Source organism: Cheilinus undulatus, linkage group 2 (genome assembly GCF_018320785.1).
Source record: "Cheilinus undulatus linkage group 2, ASM1832078v1, whole genome shotgun sequence".
NCBI classification, from domain to species: Eukaryota; Metazoa; Chordata; class Actinopteri; order Labriformes; family Labridae; genus Cheilinus; species Cheilinus undulatus.
Window position 1 is genome coordinate 42,984,770 of NC_054866.1, and position 16,130 is coordinate 43,000,899.

Here is a 16,130-nt window from a genome sequence, read left to right on the forward strand (position 1 = left end):
GTTAAGTCTGCAATATGTTTTTGTCAGTACTTTATTCTCATTACACCATTCAAATGCAGTTCTTGTGGAAAATGGCTTTACGGGCCTGAGCAGCATTCTCATTATATGATAGCAAAGAAAATGGATTAATTGACCTAACTGCAGTGTAACACAGTCATCAATGCATTAAAATCAGGCCTTCATTTTCTATGCCACACATTCTGGTCTCTATGGGTTACACTTAAAGAAGGCCTTGAGGGACATATACCCCAAAATTATTTTTTATCCCTTTTTTCAGTGAAACTGACTAAATTTTGATGTTTTTTCTTCTCTCCAGATCTTGACTCATTTAGCTCATTATCTCAAGATTACTAAGATATTTTCCCATGAAAAAATTCAATTTGACATCAGGTATTGACTGTGCCCAGATAGCAAAAAGTGATTGAATCAACTTTGTGATACTATCAGGCTGAAGACTGCAATCAACATTGATGTCAGACATTGACAAAAACATTGAAAGTGCTTGCTATGATCAACATGGAAATAATGTTGAATTTCCAATCAATTCGGACAATGAATCAACCTTGATTCAACTATGATATGATCAACATTGAAATAATGTAGAATTGCATTCAACTATATATATGCATTGCATTATCCATTGAAACAATGTTATTACTAAATAAAGTCGTAAGTTATTCATCCCCAAAGGTATAGTTTACACTGTTCCTGTTGTTTTTACATATTACACAAACATACAGTGATGGCCTCGCTCGCTGTTGTGAGCTGCTGGGGGGGTTCAGTGCCTTGCTCGAGGGCATTTCAATAGTGCTCAAGACGCAATGGAACCTCTCCAGCTACCAGGACAGGGTCCAGCTCTGCTCCCACCGGGACTCAAGCCAGCAACCTTCCGCTCTCCAGCCCAATTCCTTCCAGCCGAACTTCTTCCAGAATGAATTACTCAATCTCATTTGTTAGATCTCGTTGGTTTCGTGAGCTGCCTACATGCCCCATGACAAAAGAATGACAAAAAATCATGGAAAAAAAATTATGAAAAAGCCAGCCTTCTCCCCATGGGGCCAGGTCAGGTTCAGCCCAAGAGGAAACATGGAGCCCCTACCCTGTAGGCCTATCACTCAAGGGTTGAGCGCAGGGTTGGGTGCACTGAAAGCGAGGCTGGGAAATGTCGCTGGTGAAAGAGATGTCTGGGTTGACTTGCTTAGCCTGCTGCCACTGTGACCCCACCCTGGATAAGACACTTTGCTCTTCATCCAATAATCTGATTATTCAGTGCATGTATGCTATCAAATCTGGTTTCTTCCATTCTGTTATATCTGTGCACGAGTAAAGACAAGAGATGGAAGAACCGAACATGGCAGGCAGCAGAGTTGGGAAGCAGCACTCTTGAAGTGAATTTCTAATAAATTTCATGCTCAAGGAAATGAGCACATGACCGACCATCCCTCATCTCTTAGATGAGAGGAAATATATAAATAGGAGAGTACTTTAGAAAGTGTCTATGAAACTGACCGAGTTGGGTGTAACAAGAAGCTGGAACAGACTAATTGCTGCTAGAAATCACTCAGACTGACTCTGAAATTCACTTTCCCTTTCTTGAGCACTGCTCTAGCTCAGAATGCACATCCAGCAAACACAGGGGTTTAGGAGTGGAGGAAGAACTGAACTGAGACCAAAAGCAGGCGCTTGCTGATTAAAAGTTTTTCTCTGTCATTGAGACAAAGAAAAGCACGTTTTGCAACTCCCATTTTCGCACAATTGGCTGTACAGTCCTGACCAACGGCAATGCCTTCCTCTATTACATTTTTCATGGATAAACAATGTCTTAGTGCGTTATCAACTTCCATTTTTGTTTGGAAACAGGAGGATTGGGTTTGACGTCCCAGACTTGTGGAAAGAAACCCGACCAGATTTTTACAGAAAGATGCAACCAATAGCACAATAAACAGTGTTGTTGTCCTGGAGTAATGTGCCTAGTAAGACAACTGAAAGTTATTCGTGATGTAGCATGCATAAAGTAAAATGTGTCTTGGTCAGATCAGTTTATTTCAAAATGCAGCAAACAAATGAGATCCAGGTTTTCTTATTCACAACTTTATGAATAAGAAAGAGACGTGAATCTGAATAAAACATTTTTAACATGAAAAGGTAAAGAGAATAGCTGCAGAGTGTTAGACTGATATGTACAGCAGGCTTCATTTCAAGAAACTAGTCAAATGGTTATTGTCATTGGTTCTGTGAACGATTGTCCAAATTTTCACTATTTTGATTATTCTACTTATTTTTTGATTCATTCATTCAATACCACATATTTCAAATGGTATAATCTTTGTTGTCTTATGTCAGTAGTATGCAAAAATACTGAAACTTAGAGAAACTACATTTATTTCATAAGAGGTCCATATCATAGGAGTGGAGGGAATCCTTTCAATACTGCAGTTTACTATCTAATACATCAAAAAAAACGTTTTGATTTTGAATTTGCCTTCAGTTTTTGGTAGTAAGTCTAGTTCCTAGTCCTCTTTTTATTTCGTTCTTTTATCCAAAATAGGTGTTGATACTGTCTGATATCTACTAGAACCATGATCTAGTGGAATATTCTAGTTCACTCTTAATCTGCAGTTTCACTGCGCCAGGCAACACCATTGTTCAGAGATCACGGACAGTTAGTAACATAACCATCAACTTTTGTTGAGTTTCCAGTTTCAACAGCCAGTTTCTTTAAAACTTTGCTCGCCCGAACAGGGACTTGAACCCTGGACCCTCAGATTAAAAGTCTGATGCTCTACCGACTGAGCTATCCGGGCTCTGACATGTCTGTTTTAGATTGAAATCTAAATCACGTGACCATTTGTTTTCTATCCATCGCGACAGGGTAATGGTGTAATGTTTCGAAATGTGACCATGTTAACTGATGACTGCGCCTGTGTCTGAGGAAGTTATAACAGATATCGAGAAAATGCCGCTTTGTTAAATTTGTCTACGTAATGTCTAATATAGGTATCAAATATTTATTCTTTGAGGAAACTCAATCAAATCAGCATTCAATGTGACACCACAATGTGTTCGGTTAAAGACCATCAAATAACACGGTAACTTATTAAAACAGTGCACCGGCAGACACTTCATGTGGTGTGTGGAGAACTTGTAGAACACAATCGTGAAAAACTTTCACATTTATGACTCCTTAGTGTACTAAACTTTTGTTTTACCTTGGATATCTATCTTTACCTAGACGTTTCCCGTTTCCATGCAGACAGTATGTTGCTTCGACAACTTCAAGAGTACAGTGTTGGGTGTCTGAGAGATGCTGTTACATTTCCTGTTTCTGTTACTGGTAAATTCCATAATTGATTAAAGATTTTTAAAACTTCGCTCGCCCGAACAGGGACTTGAACCCTGGACCCTCAGATTAAAAGTCTGATGCTCTACCGACTGAGCTATCCGGGCTCTGCAAGGTCATGACGTCACGTCGTATAGTTCCCAAAGGTCACGTGTTACATGAAAAGATGATGATCCTTGGAAAATGTATTATTTTAACCCTTAATTCTGATCAAGAGATGGACTTTAAGCAGTTGTGAAGGAAAAACTGTTCTCTTGTATTTTGGTTTGAGACAAGTAGCCTTAAGAATTGTTTGTAGGAGATTATAAAACATTTGATCTTAGCCCACAAGTTTTAAAATACTGTCTCTCAACGAAAATAATTCTTCAATTATTTGACTAGACCCACAGGTGGACTTCACCATTTGTCAAAGGTAGGCAATCACTTGTAGGCAATCACCTATTCTGGCCGTTTAAAATTTCAGTGGGTAAGCATACTCATCACTGTCACAGCATTGAGCACAAAAAAAAATCTAGAAAATATTAATCAAGTCTGTGCTTTTGATAGTAATTTTTGAAGTAGCCTTCCTGGTTATATGTGATTAAATAAGGGTATTATAAAGTTTATTTAAATAAGATAAGAAGTAAAAAGCAACGCCCGACTACTAAAACACCACAGACATTAACTTTGACTTCTTCTTGTTCATTTTTGAAACGCCTGTGATCCTCGAATTAAGGTCGATGTTCTACCGCCACCCAGCGGTTGTAGCTAGCATTGGTTACCTTTGCTACGTCATACAAAAATACGGAAGTAACGGCTAAACAAAACAGCACGAGCCGTTGAGATGATGGATTTAAACCAATTTGTCTTTAATTACCGACTGCTGTGAATATATTAAATAATCCATTACATTAAAACCATAATATTTGACGTAATATACCTGTTTAGCCGGCTAAGTCTGCTGAATCTAAATGAAATATTGTTTTCACTTCTTTTATTCTTCGTCTGTGTGGCTTGTTGAAGGTGTCCTATGGACAGGTACTCAGTCCTGAAAGTCATCGGGGAAGGGTCTTTCGGTCGGGCTTTGTTAGTCCGCAGTGAGAGCAGTCATGAGAAATATGTGGTCAAAGAAATCCAGCTACCAAAGGTACGTGCAAACAAAGAAAACAATGTAAAGGTGCTGTCTCCTCAGCAACACCTGTGCGGCCAAACTGTAAGATAAGTAGACTGGGGCAGGACCCCACGTTGCAAAAGTAATTCGAAATCATAATAAAAGTCTGTGCTGCATATGTAAAAATGAATTTTCAGAACCGTGAGAACTACAGTGCTGCACTATAATCAAATCCAGACTGCTGTCTGTAGCTGGGAGTCTGATATGTTATTTGCATTGTGTTGATAACCCACCAGATTGTTGCCTCCACTGAGACATGTCTTGCATGATTCATTCATGCCTGTATTTCCATTTTTACAGAGTCAGACCAAATTAGAAAATTCAAGGAGAGAAGCTGTGCTGCTGTCTAGAATGAAACATCCAAACATTGTGGCCTTTAGAGAAGCACTGGAAGGTATTAACACGTGGGCTTACCATCTCTTAATAGCCATTATGAGACCCTTTGGACTCCCGTGACATTCAAGTTGTTATTGTTTTGTTTTTAAACAAGACACTGTGATTGTGTTTGTTCAGCTGATGACCTCCTTTGGATTGTTATGGAGTACTGCAGTGGAGGAGACCTGCTCCAGAGGATCCAGAAACAGAAAACTACACAGTTCTGTGTTGATGATGTAGGTGTCAACTAGATGAAACTACTCCAATCACTGTTTGTTGATTGTTAGGTCCACTTTTAATGTTTACCCTTTTTTTTGCAGATTGTGAGGTGGTTTGCTCAGATGTGTTCTGCTGCACATCATATCCACGAAAAGCGGGTTTTGCACAGAGATCTGAAATCCAAGGTACTGTAATCTCAAAACACTGTAGTTCCTTATTTTTGAACACGTTTATAGATTTCATTTCTTGATCAGGGGTCATCAACCTGTCGATCAAGATCAACTGGTAGATCTTTGAGGCATTCTAAGTACATCTTTAACACTAAATATGCACTCGGTCTAAATCTAAGTTTCCTTCACCCTTTCAGTTTCCAGTGAGAACAAGCTAGTCAGACAATGAAAATGTGTTTTACTTATGGATTATTTCGGCATCTAATTTAAAAAAGATATTACCAGGGGATTCCAAAATTTGCCTGGGACCCCCTAAGGTGTAGAGCCAGAAGTGTTAAATACCTGGGGCTTTGCTCAACCATAGGAGGGTAGTGGGCACAGTTTTTCCAATGGCACACTGCTGTGCCTTGAGGTAAATCTTGGTGTGCCATGGCAATTTGCACAACCCTACATTTTATAACTACAACCATACAACAACTTTAGTCAGAACAACATGTTTGTAGAAAGGTTGTTTTGAATCAACATGGATATGCTGTACTGTGATATTTTGGCTTGATCTTAGTTGTGCCTTGGGCAAAAAAAAAAAAAAAAAGGCTGAATACCACTTGTGTAGGAGCATGGATTCCCAGACATGCTTATCAGGCTGTATGTCCATTATTTCTTAGCTTTTCTAAATATAATTATAGATTCAAAATGGCGACAGATCTATACATTACAATACAATTCCACCATAAAAGTGAAAAAGTCCTCATCTTTCTGAAATCATACAACTTTTGAGATAAATAATTCTTACTTCTACCTCCTAAAAAAGACAGAAGTTGTCTGACGTTCATTTCTTAAGTTACATTAAAAAGGTAGGTTATAAATATTGCATTAAATCTTGATTAGAACTGTTCTTAAAGAACAAAACTGTGGGATACTAGTTACCAATTTTTATTAAAATGCAGAAGACGTTCCTGTTTTAACACTTTTAATAGTATCTTTTTAATACTTGAGTGTATTTCTATACACTTAGAAGTAAAATAAGGTGCATTTTCTGTTTCAAATTTCTATATTTTGACCAGCAGAGTCTGTTTATTCTGATCTCTTTTCTTGTATTTATCCATCATAACAATTGGCAGCAGCATATCTGTTGATCAGCCTGAAAGGGTAGGGATTTTTGAGAAAACTTTTGAGGCTTAAGTTCTGTAAACCACCCCCTGGCTCCACCTATGGACCCCCATTATCATTAACCTCTGGTGGGTCACCACCTTGCAAAATAATAATTTAAAAAAATCCAGTTCATTACAAAGAAGTTCTTTAAAAATGCTTGTTTCCCCCTAGAAGTTTTCCTCATCTTAACCATTGATTCACATTTTTGCCATTTTATTATGTTTTTTTTTTTTTTTAAACAACCTTATTAAAAATGTCTTGACTATAAAAAACAGCAATAGTAAACATGCCTTTTAACATTTTTCTCTCTGCTGTTGATTTTATGAAAGGCCTCTCTTTAACTGTTAGACAGGCATGAAAAAGGATACATATTTTTATTCCTGTTCCTTTTTCCTCCTCTTCCCTTTGACTTCTTGTCGTCCTTCCAGCATAACTAGTAGACTCCCGGGATCCTCACTGGAAAAACACTAACTAGTCTGCATAAGTTGTTAAATGCAAACTTTTTATCTACAAAAATGTATTAAAGCATTCATTGCCTGCAGAAATTCTTAAATGTTTACCAGCACATGCATTTAAACCTTCTTAGCACATTTGTAATGGTAGATCTAACTTTCCTTGTTTACCTCATGGTAGATCTAACTTTGGGAAAGGTTGGTGACCACAGTCTTAAATGATTTTTCCAGACTTTGAAGAAGATCAGATGTTTTTATTATGCCTTCTGATTCAGAAGAAACATTACATGATTTATTTTCTTGGATGGATGCATGTTGATAAACGCTCATCAGTGTGAGCGCTGCAGAGTGAAATGAAAAACGATAAAATTGCTGATCAAGATAAGATCACAACGTTACTATCCTGTTAATGCATAATATCATTACTCTGACATGGTTGGCTGCTTTTATTTTTGCCTCATGTTAAGTCATCACTTCTGATTCATTTCCTCTTTCAGAACATTTTCCTGACAGATAATGGGACAATCAAGCTTGGGGACTTTGGCTCAGCGTGTATTCTGAACAGGTACAGGAAGTCAAAGGCAACTATATGTGCACACATCAACCATTTCATTAGGAATATCTATTCATCTGTTCAGCTCTTAATATCTAATCAGCCAGTCACATGGCAGCAACAATTAAGACATGATCAAGAGAAACTACTCGAGTTTAAACTGTGCGTCAGAGTGGGAAGAAAGTTGGTGTAGATAGTGGTCTAGCAGACTTTCATGGTCTTAAAGCCAAATTTTGACCATGTCACTCAAATGCTGTAACAGAAATCAAGTTTTATCAGATCAGGCCGTGCTTTTTTAATAATAAATTGTTACATTTTGGTGAGCCCATGTGAATTGTAGCCACATTTTCCTGTTTATAGCTGACAGAAGTGGCACCCAGTGTGGTCCTCTTCTACTGTAGTCCATCTGCTTTGAGTTTTGACTTGTTGTGTGTTCAGAGATGCTCTTCCTCACCTCTGGGTTGTAATGAGTAGTTGTTATGAGGTGACCTCTGCCATCATTAAGGCATTTTCGCCCAGAGAACTGACACTCTCTTTTTCTGACCATTCTTTATAAACCCTAGAGATGGTTGTGCGTAAAAATCCCTGTCGATCAGCAGTTTGTGAATTACTCAGATCAGCCTGTCTGGCACCAGCAATCATTGCATGTTCAAAGAATCTTAAATCACCTTTCTTCTCAATATTGGTGCTAAATTTGAACTTCGGCACATTGTGTTTACCATGCCTACATGCCACAATGCATTGGTTTGTTGCCGTGTGATTGGCTGATTAGATATTTGTGTTAAAAAACAGATGAATAAGTGTACCTAATAAAGTGGTCAGTGAGTGTAATTTGCCGTTTTAAGTAATGCTCAGCTTGCAATTTTACTATAAATTAAATCTACTAAATCTTAAATTAAATTTTCTGTAAATTTTTACTTTAATTTTTTTCCAGCTCAAAGGCTTACGCTCACACATATGTTGGGACACCGTATTATGTGGCTCCAGAAATCTGGGACAACAAGCCATACAACAACAAAAGGTATGAGAGCATATCTGTTCAGCTGGTACTATTATTCATTACCAATATGTATAACAAAATTTTAATACCCCTTCCTATTAGAGAAATGTAGTTTTCTTATTGGAAAAAACAGAAGGCTATACAGGACCAGGACCAGAATAGAATATATTAATATAAATCAGATTGTATGAATGTTATTATTGCACAGAATCAGTGGTGCAGTTTATTATAGTTCAGAATAAAATGGTACAGAAAACATAGATTTAAACTGTCTTGGGGGCAGGGGCAGGGGGATGGGCTACATGCAGTGTATTGGGGCCTCTTAACAGAGGCCTTGTCCACACAGACACAAAAACGATATATTTCCATTTCATTTTGAAGAAGTTTTCCGTAAAGACAGGATCATTTCAGGAAATGTCCGCGAAAGTACGGAACCACTGAAACGACTGAAAACGCTGTAGTATATGTGCCAAGTCTGTAAGTGGCGCTGTAACGCTTCCACGGAAAAGCACCAAGAGAGAGACAGAGATTACAGAAAATTGCCAAAAACTTTGCCCTAGTTGCCCTTCTGGTTGTTCTCCGAGGTGGATTTAAGAACGTCTTGTGTATGCTGTTCTCGGTGGTGGTACAGGAGCATCAGATTTTGCTGTAAAAACCATAATAAGCTCAATAGCTTCTGCAGCACGAACACAACCCTGTAATCCGCAATTGTTGTTTTGATTCGACTCGCGCATGCGGTGTAGCTGGGCTACGCTATGTATGACGTAATCATTTCAAGAAAGATGTGGTTGGCTGTCCACACGGAGACGAAATGGTAAGGTTTTACAGATTTGTTCAGTGTGGGACCTGGTTTCCAAAAGTAGTGTTTACGGCCTGTTTAGGGCCTCAGTTCACCCAGAAGTGGCTCTGCATACAGGTTTGCTTCCATCCAGATGCCTTTTATGTGCTGCTTATTTCAGCAAGACAATACCATGCCATACTCAAGTTACACAAGTTACAACAACATGGCTTCACAGTAAAAGAGTGTGGGTACTACATTGACCTGTTTCACACTGAAAATGTATGATGCATGATGAAGCACAAAACACTACAATGTAAACCCTTTATGTTAGCAGATTTTGATGTAAATTATGCAAGAACAAGGAAGAATTCCACTTTCAATTTTTCAACAATTAGCATCTTCAGTGCCCAGATGCTTAGAGTGTTGTCAGAGGAAAAGGTGATGTAACACAGTGGAAAATGCTCCTGTCCCCTCTTTCACAAAGTTTCTTAATTCAGAACATGTGTGTATTGTCCAAACACTCGAAACAACATTAGTTTAAATGTCTTGTGTCTGTGTTGTAGCCAGTTGAATGTGGGTTGAAAATGATTCGCAAATCCCCATGTTTGGCCTTTTTATCACATTTTACGCTAACTTTTTTGAAATTGTGGTTAGTATTATTACTACTACAGAATAAAGAGCTGCAACAGGATTTAAATAAAAAACCTAAAAATGGTATTTTAAGGAAAAAACCTTAAGGCCCCAGGTAGGCTTATTAATGTAATGAACGTGTTAAAGACCACATGATGCTCCAGACTTTCCGTGTTCCTCAGCATTTCCTCTCCTTAATTTTTCCACCATCATGGCTTGTGCACACGCTGCTGTCATGAGACAGCCTTGAATGTTTTTGTGTCAATAAATTCACCAACAAAAGGAGTTTTCAAAACAATCGGTGTTCAGCAGTGATTATATAACTTGTGCGTGGGTTAACCAGTGTTGTATCGCTCTGACTGCGCCAGTACATGACGAACGTCTGCTGTGAATGAATAACCTTGTCTGTGTTTGTGTGTTTTGTAGTGATGTCTGGTCTCTGGGATGCGTTCTCTATGAGCTCTGCACTCTGCGACACCCAGTAAGCTCCCCCTCCTTCTTCTCTTATAGCAAAGTTTAATAGTGGTCTTTCTCTGTTCTTATTGCATCTTACTGTTTCCATCTACTGCACTGTGGCATGCTGTGAAGCATTGTTTCAGAACAATGGAGGCCCAGTGTCTTCAGCTGTTAATAATGTGGCTTAAATGTTGTGGCATGTGGCAATGTTGTTATCCTCGTTTTCAGTTTCAGGCCTCCAGCTGGAAGAGTCTAATTCTCAAGGTGTGTCGGGGAGCGTACCCTCCCCTCCCAAAGCACCTGCCGTATGAGCTGCAGTATTTGATCAAACAGATGTTCAAGACAAACCCAAAAGACCGGCCATCCCTCCACACCATCCTGACATCTCATCGTGTTTCCAGACTCCTGCGCACACATCTGCCTTCCCAGGTAAAAACACACCTGCACCTTAAAAGATCATCTCTCTTTCTGCGGTAGAGCTTGCTGATGAGTGACAGTCGCTCAAGCAGGGAAACCTGAAGTGATTTTATGGTCGGCCATCCATCATTAAGACATTCTGTCACAACACGGTGTAGAGGTGAGAATTTAAAGTCTTACACAACTCCCCCAGCTGTGAGGACCCTGCATGGAATCTGACCTTTGACAGGCTGCTGTTGGTTCAGATGGCCGCTGAGGCCGTGTTGTGCATTTGATTTACTGCCTGCTTTGAATCTTTTACAGGCGATAGAGACCGAGCGACAGGGGAGACGTACGGGTCGATGGAACAGGGAAGAGGGACAGAAGGTGGCTGATCTTCTTGGACAGAAAAGTTTAATAAAAACATCAACATTTGAAGGTCTGAAAATAATGATTTATCGCTGCTATTCTGAACTACATCACTGACATTTTTTCAAAAAACGAAACTATTGAAACATTATATGTGGCACTGTCTTAAAGTAATCATTTAAACTTTACATACAGTGGCTACAAAAAATATTCACTCCCTTGGATGTTTTACTCTTTTATTGATTCAATCAATCATGGTCAAAATAAGTAACTGTGTAAATATTCACCCCTTTAAATCAGTATTTAGTAGATGCATGTTTGGCTGCAATCACAGCACAGGACACTCTTGTTAAAACACCAAAAAGATATTTTACAATCATGAGCACATCTTTGTTGCTCCCTGGTTAAAAAACAAAACAAAACAAAACAAAACAAAACAAAAAAACAACTTCCTAAAAGGTTTGAAATTTTGTAATTTTCCATCCTAGCTCATTGTTTTGTCTTTTGGTTCTAAACTTTAACCAGAAATTGTACTTAAACAATGATAATGATAATCCAGTGTTACATTTTACCTCAGGTATGGAGTCACTTGAAGCTCCCTGTGAAAGCAGAGACCCCGGTCCTCGAAAACAATGGGCGGCCCAGCCTTCAGACAGCGTACTGAACATGTTGACTAATGCCAGCCTTATCTCATCTGAAAGCACGGCATCGACCACTCAGTCTGCTTCAGGTTCAGGTTTTGACCTTCTTATTTGCAAAAACTAAAGTTCTCTGGTTAATAAACAGTCTCAGAGGGTTTGTTTGATCTTTGTTCTTCTAGATGTGTCGGAGGAGGGCCAGCAGAGGAGACGATGGGAGACAGATCCTCCTGAAAGGCTTCTGAGTCTGTTGGGGAAAGCACAGCTAAAGAGGGCCTTCAGCACCTTTTTGATAAACAAAGGTCTGTTTTTCATTAAGTAGATTTTACTTTAACAGAAGTAACTTGTGAAGTGAAGTTTTGTAATTTTATTTATTCTAGGTGAGGATCCTCTTATGGGACCTCTCTCTCAGGTGCAGGGTGATGACACCGATGGTCCTGAGCCAGAGGTGGAAGTGGATGAGGAGCGGCTGCAGCCTCGATCTGATGACGAGGACACGTAAGATACCCAGTCTAATGACTTTTAAGATGATGTTACTATTGATCATTTTATCTATTTTGACTGGCTTCATAAGAGCGGGACAGAAAGGGAAACATGTAGGCTCCCTATCCTGTTTGGACTTACTGATGATTGATTTCTTAGGTGTCCTGAAGGAAACTGGTTTATACTCCAAATTTATATTTCATATCTACGGTGCTGATATGTAACTCTCTAAGCTAATATCTATCATAGGCCTTTGTTCAGCTGAAACTACACTCATGCACGGACCAATCAGTTGTTCATTGAGGTATTAGAAAAAAGCTGAATGTTATTAAAAAACCCTGCATGATGTCTCAGGATCAATTTAATCCATGACAGGTTCCCCATTCCACCCTCCTGGTAGTCAAAATGAACTCAAAGGTTAACATAACAAGCTTTTTGAATCATTATCTATTATTTAACCTCATTGTAATGTACTGAAATAAGTGACTTGGAGCTGACCGGCTGTGGCAATGACAGGCAATGAATTCTGTGATCACGCCACAATAAGTATTTAAAACCACATTGCTTACAAAACGACCTAAGATGATTGTTTTTGTCTTAACTGTAACTATTAACAGGAGGACCCCTAATTCCAGCCAACGCTGTGTAATTTACCAGCATATCAGACTGCATGACCAATCATCGTCATTTAAAGAGAATGGGGCAGTTGCTGCAGGCGAGGTTTTGTTCTGTGAGCTGATAGCAGTAGCTGCTGCCAGTGTGGCTGTCAGCTCAGATGTAGCTATGAAATAATGTCAGTTTTATCAGAACTGGACCAAACCCCTTTATTAGATAAAGAACAGCACTGAAAGATTGTCATGACGGAAAAGATGTTTCACTCTTCTGCCGACCTGCTTCGGCATGAGTTTGTGTGATTTTTAATACTGCAGCCGGTAGCGATTAGCTCGGATATAGCTGTAGAAAAGCGGCAGTTTAATCAGACCTTGACCACATTTCTTATTTGATACAAGAGCATAAAGTCCCTCAGAAAGCTTCTCTTAGCAGATAGGATTTTTTTTCTCTTGATAGGCTTGAGTTTTAACCACTGATAAGCTCCACCATTCAAATACTACATCAGGGCCTAGCTGTTATAGATGAGGATAGCTCTAAAGCTGCGCATGTCTACTACCTCATTTTGTCTAGTAGCTCTGATTGGCCCGTCATGAATGTGACAGACAATATGTTCATCCATTCACCTTCCGAGAATTTTTTTAAAAGTCCTGCCCTTTCCAAACGCTTTGTATGGGAGGTTTCCCAGAAGAATGTGAAATACATCCATGCCTAAATTCAAGCGATAGATAAATGAAACAGTCTAAGTTGTTGAGGTGGCGTGTCAGGTTACCCCATGTGCACATGCATGATTATCCAACCAGATATTTTGGTCAGATGAGAGCTCATCGATTGACTGGAAGGTGTCAGCCCTAATCTCTCAATACTGACGTTTTGCTGATTATACCATATTTATATTGAAATATGTTGAAGAAAAAAGAATAACGTCGGTATCCACTGATATCAGTCCAAAAATATCAGCCTTCAACAAATAATGTGGCATGAACTGTTGCCACAAGCCAATGCTAATCTATTGTGTCCAGTCAATGTAATGCTGGCATCTACTAATTCTTAATTAAATAACAGATTTTAACTGAGCAGAAGAAGTCACATGATGGCTGATGTCTGATGGAGGAACAACAGTAGCAGTGGTATCAGCAATCAACTTAATGGCTGTTTTTTTTTTTTCTTTTTTTTTAAACACAGTATCCGCCCTAATTTTTACTATCCATGCATCTCTTGTGCAGTGGTTCTCAAATGATGAAGCGAGGCACACTGGTGTGTCATAAGAATCTGTACAACCATGCTTGATTAATACAACTATCGAAAAATTGGACAACCTCCCAGAAAGCTAGAATTTTCTTTAATGTATCTGGTATTTTCTTGCTGTGCGTTTGTTTCATATGCATGTTTTTTTTGATAATTTGGTGTAAAAATGACTAATAAAAGGTACATAAAGTTCCAGCATATTGCTTTAATCAACATAAGGCTGATACGGCTGAAATGTACGCTGCAAAAATGTTAATTTTAGAATGTTTTTGTGTAATTCAGTTGATTCCAAATGGCGTAGTATTATTACAGCAACAATACAGCAACTAAAGATACTTCTGAAAAATTTAAAGAGGCGATTTTGCTTGGATATCAAGATGGTGTGCCTTGAGATTTTGACTTGACATAGGGTATGCCTTGTGCAAAAAATGTGTGAAAATCACTGCTCTAGTAAAAAGATATTTTTCTGAAACTCTGGGGTACATGTTGAATGAATGGACTACATAATTTTTCTATGATTTTTTTGGTGATGTATTTTATTCTCTCTTCCCAGGGACTTTGAGGAAGACTCCCCATGTGACTGGATGGATGAAGTTGAGAGAATTGTTTCAGAAAACTAAAGACTCAGTCCTCTACAAACTACACAATCACATTTATATTCATGTATGATTAAACACTAACTGTTTACACTCGCCAAAATCAGCTCATTGATCAGTGTTGGACCAAGTATTTCTAATAAATGATGATTGTTTAATCTCAGGTTTCATCAAAGTTTACAAAAAACATGTCTGTGAACTTGTTGCACTGCTCCAACTTCAATATGATGAAGATTTGTTCCTCTTGTTGTCATAAAACCTCTTTGTCACAGATGTTTGAGTCATGTGTGCTCTCTTGTCTCATTTGATTTGAACATCTGCTGTGTTGTGTTACATTACCAGCGATAACATTCCCGGCAGATTGAAGCCGTCTGGAGGCTTCTGTTTGGCCTGTGAGGGGAAGCAGGAAATATTAGACTCAGAGCAGCTGGGTCTCCATGGGGTCGTTACATTTTGAGCTCCTTTTGATGTCTTATTTCCTCTGCAATATCAAACGTAGACTAAACATGTTCAGTCATTTGTGTTCTTTGTCTTTTATTCTCTTCAGGAGACACTAACAAACCCTTCAGCGGCTGTGTTATCTTTAATTTGCTGCAACCAGGGAGCTGACAGCTGCTGTTTCCTGTAGGAAGTGTTGATTATGCACCACTAGGTGGGGTTAAACTCTTTCCTGAAACTTTTTGGGTAGAAAGGAGTGGGATGTGATTCAGATATGGTGAAAACCACTGTCAAAAGTCATTTAATTTTAGAATCAGGTGTGGTTACATGAATCAGGCAGCTCTTGCTTTGCTTGTTTTTAATTTTAAGAGATTACTTCTTGATTTTGGCACCATGCAGAGCAAAAACACAGATCTTAGAATGAGCAGAGCCTTTCTCTCATTGTTTTTGCAGATTAAAAGCTACTTGGTGCAGAATAGAAGCCTAATCACACATTTGGTAACCATAAAACAAAACCACACCCATGACTGTTTGGCTTCAACAGGATACAGATCCTTAAATCAACACAAAACCAAAGTGGTGCTGATTCACCAACAGTCACATCAGGGACGGATTACCCAGCTGCCGAAGTTCCCCCAGAGACCGACGCCTCTGATTGGCTGACAGGAGGACGCTGCTATAGTAGAGTCTCCTGTCAGATATCTGTACATAGTGTTTTATTGAGGAAGCCCGGGGCCGCAGCTCAACCCTTATCTTAGAGCCACACTGAATCCCCCTCCAGAGCTCACACTCCAGCCCCCTACTTTTTAAAAAATTATTATTATGCTTCTCTTCTACCTCCGAAGATGTCCATGTTTAGCAAAGACAGATAAAGTGGCGGAGCATGGCTGAGCTACAACTCCACCATGCTGTGTCCTGCAGATATGAGGGTCTTAAAAAAAACTAGTCAGCATCCTCAGAGCTCAGCTGTTTTAATTAAGACGAGTCGAGAAAGCTCGGCTGGAATAATCAGGATTGTATTATTGGAGGGTGTCACATTTTGAAGCTCAGTACATTTGAATAGAAATAATAACAT

At 39.0% G+C, this 16,130-nt stretch overlaps 1 protein-coding gene and 2 non-coding genes across 3 annotated transcripts; 1 reads left to right on the top strand and 2 right to left on the bottom strand.

The window, feature by feature from the left end:
• Positions 1-2,731: 2,731 nt before the first annotated feature.
• trnak-uuu lies at positions 2,732-2,804 on the bottom strand. The gene has a single exon. It is a non-coding gene; the product is annotated as a tRNA-Lys (tRNA).
• Positions 2,805-3,374: 570 nt separating this feature from the next.
• Positions 3,375-3,447, bottom strand: trnak-uuu. The gene has a single exon. It is a non-coding gene; the product is annotated as a tRNA-Lys (tRNA).
• A 649-nt stretch (positions 3,448-4,096) lies between these two features.
• Positions 4,097-14,888, top strand: nek3 (NIMA related kinase 3). Its single transcript, XM_041808904.1, has 14 exons — positions 4,097-4,204; positions 4,343-4,466; positions 4,791-4,884; positions 5,004-5,101; positions 5,186-5,269; positions 7,356-7,423; positions 8,346-8,432; positions 10,249-10,303; positions 10,507-10,707; positions 10,999-11,113; positions 11,621-11,773; positions 11,864-11,983; positions 12,062-12,179; positions 14,575-14,888. The coding sequence occupies exons 1-14, from the start codon at positions 4,164-4,166 to the stop codon at positions 14,639-14,641; spliced, it is 1,425 nt and encodes a 474-aa protein (XP_041664838.1). The 5' UTR covers positions 4,097-4,163; the 3' UTR covers positions 14,642-14,888.
• The last annotated feature ends 1,242 nt before the right edge of the window (positions 14,889-16,130 follow it).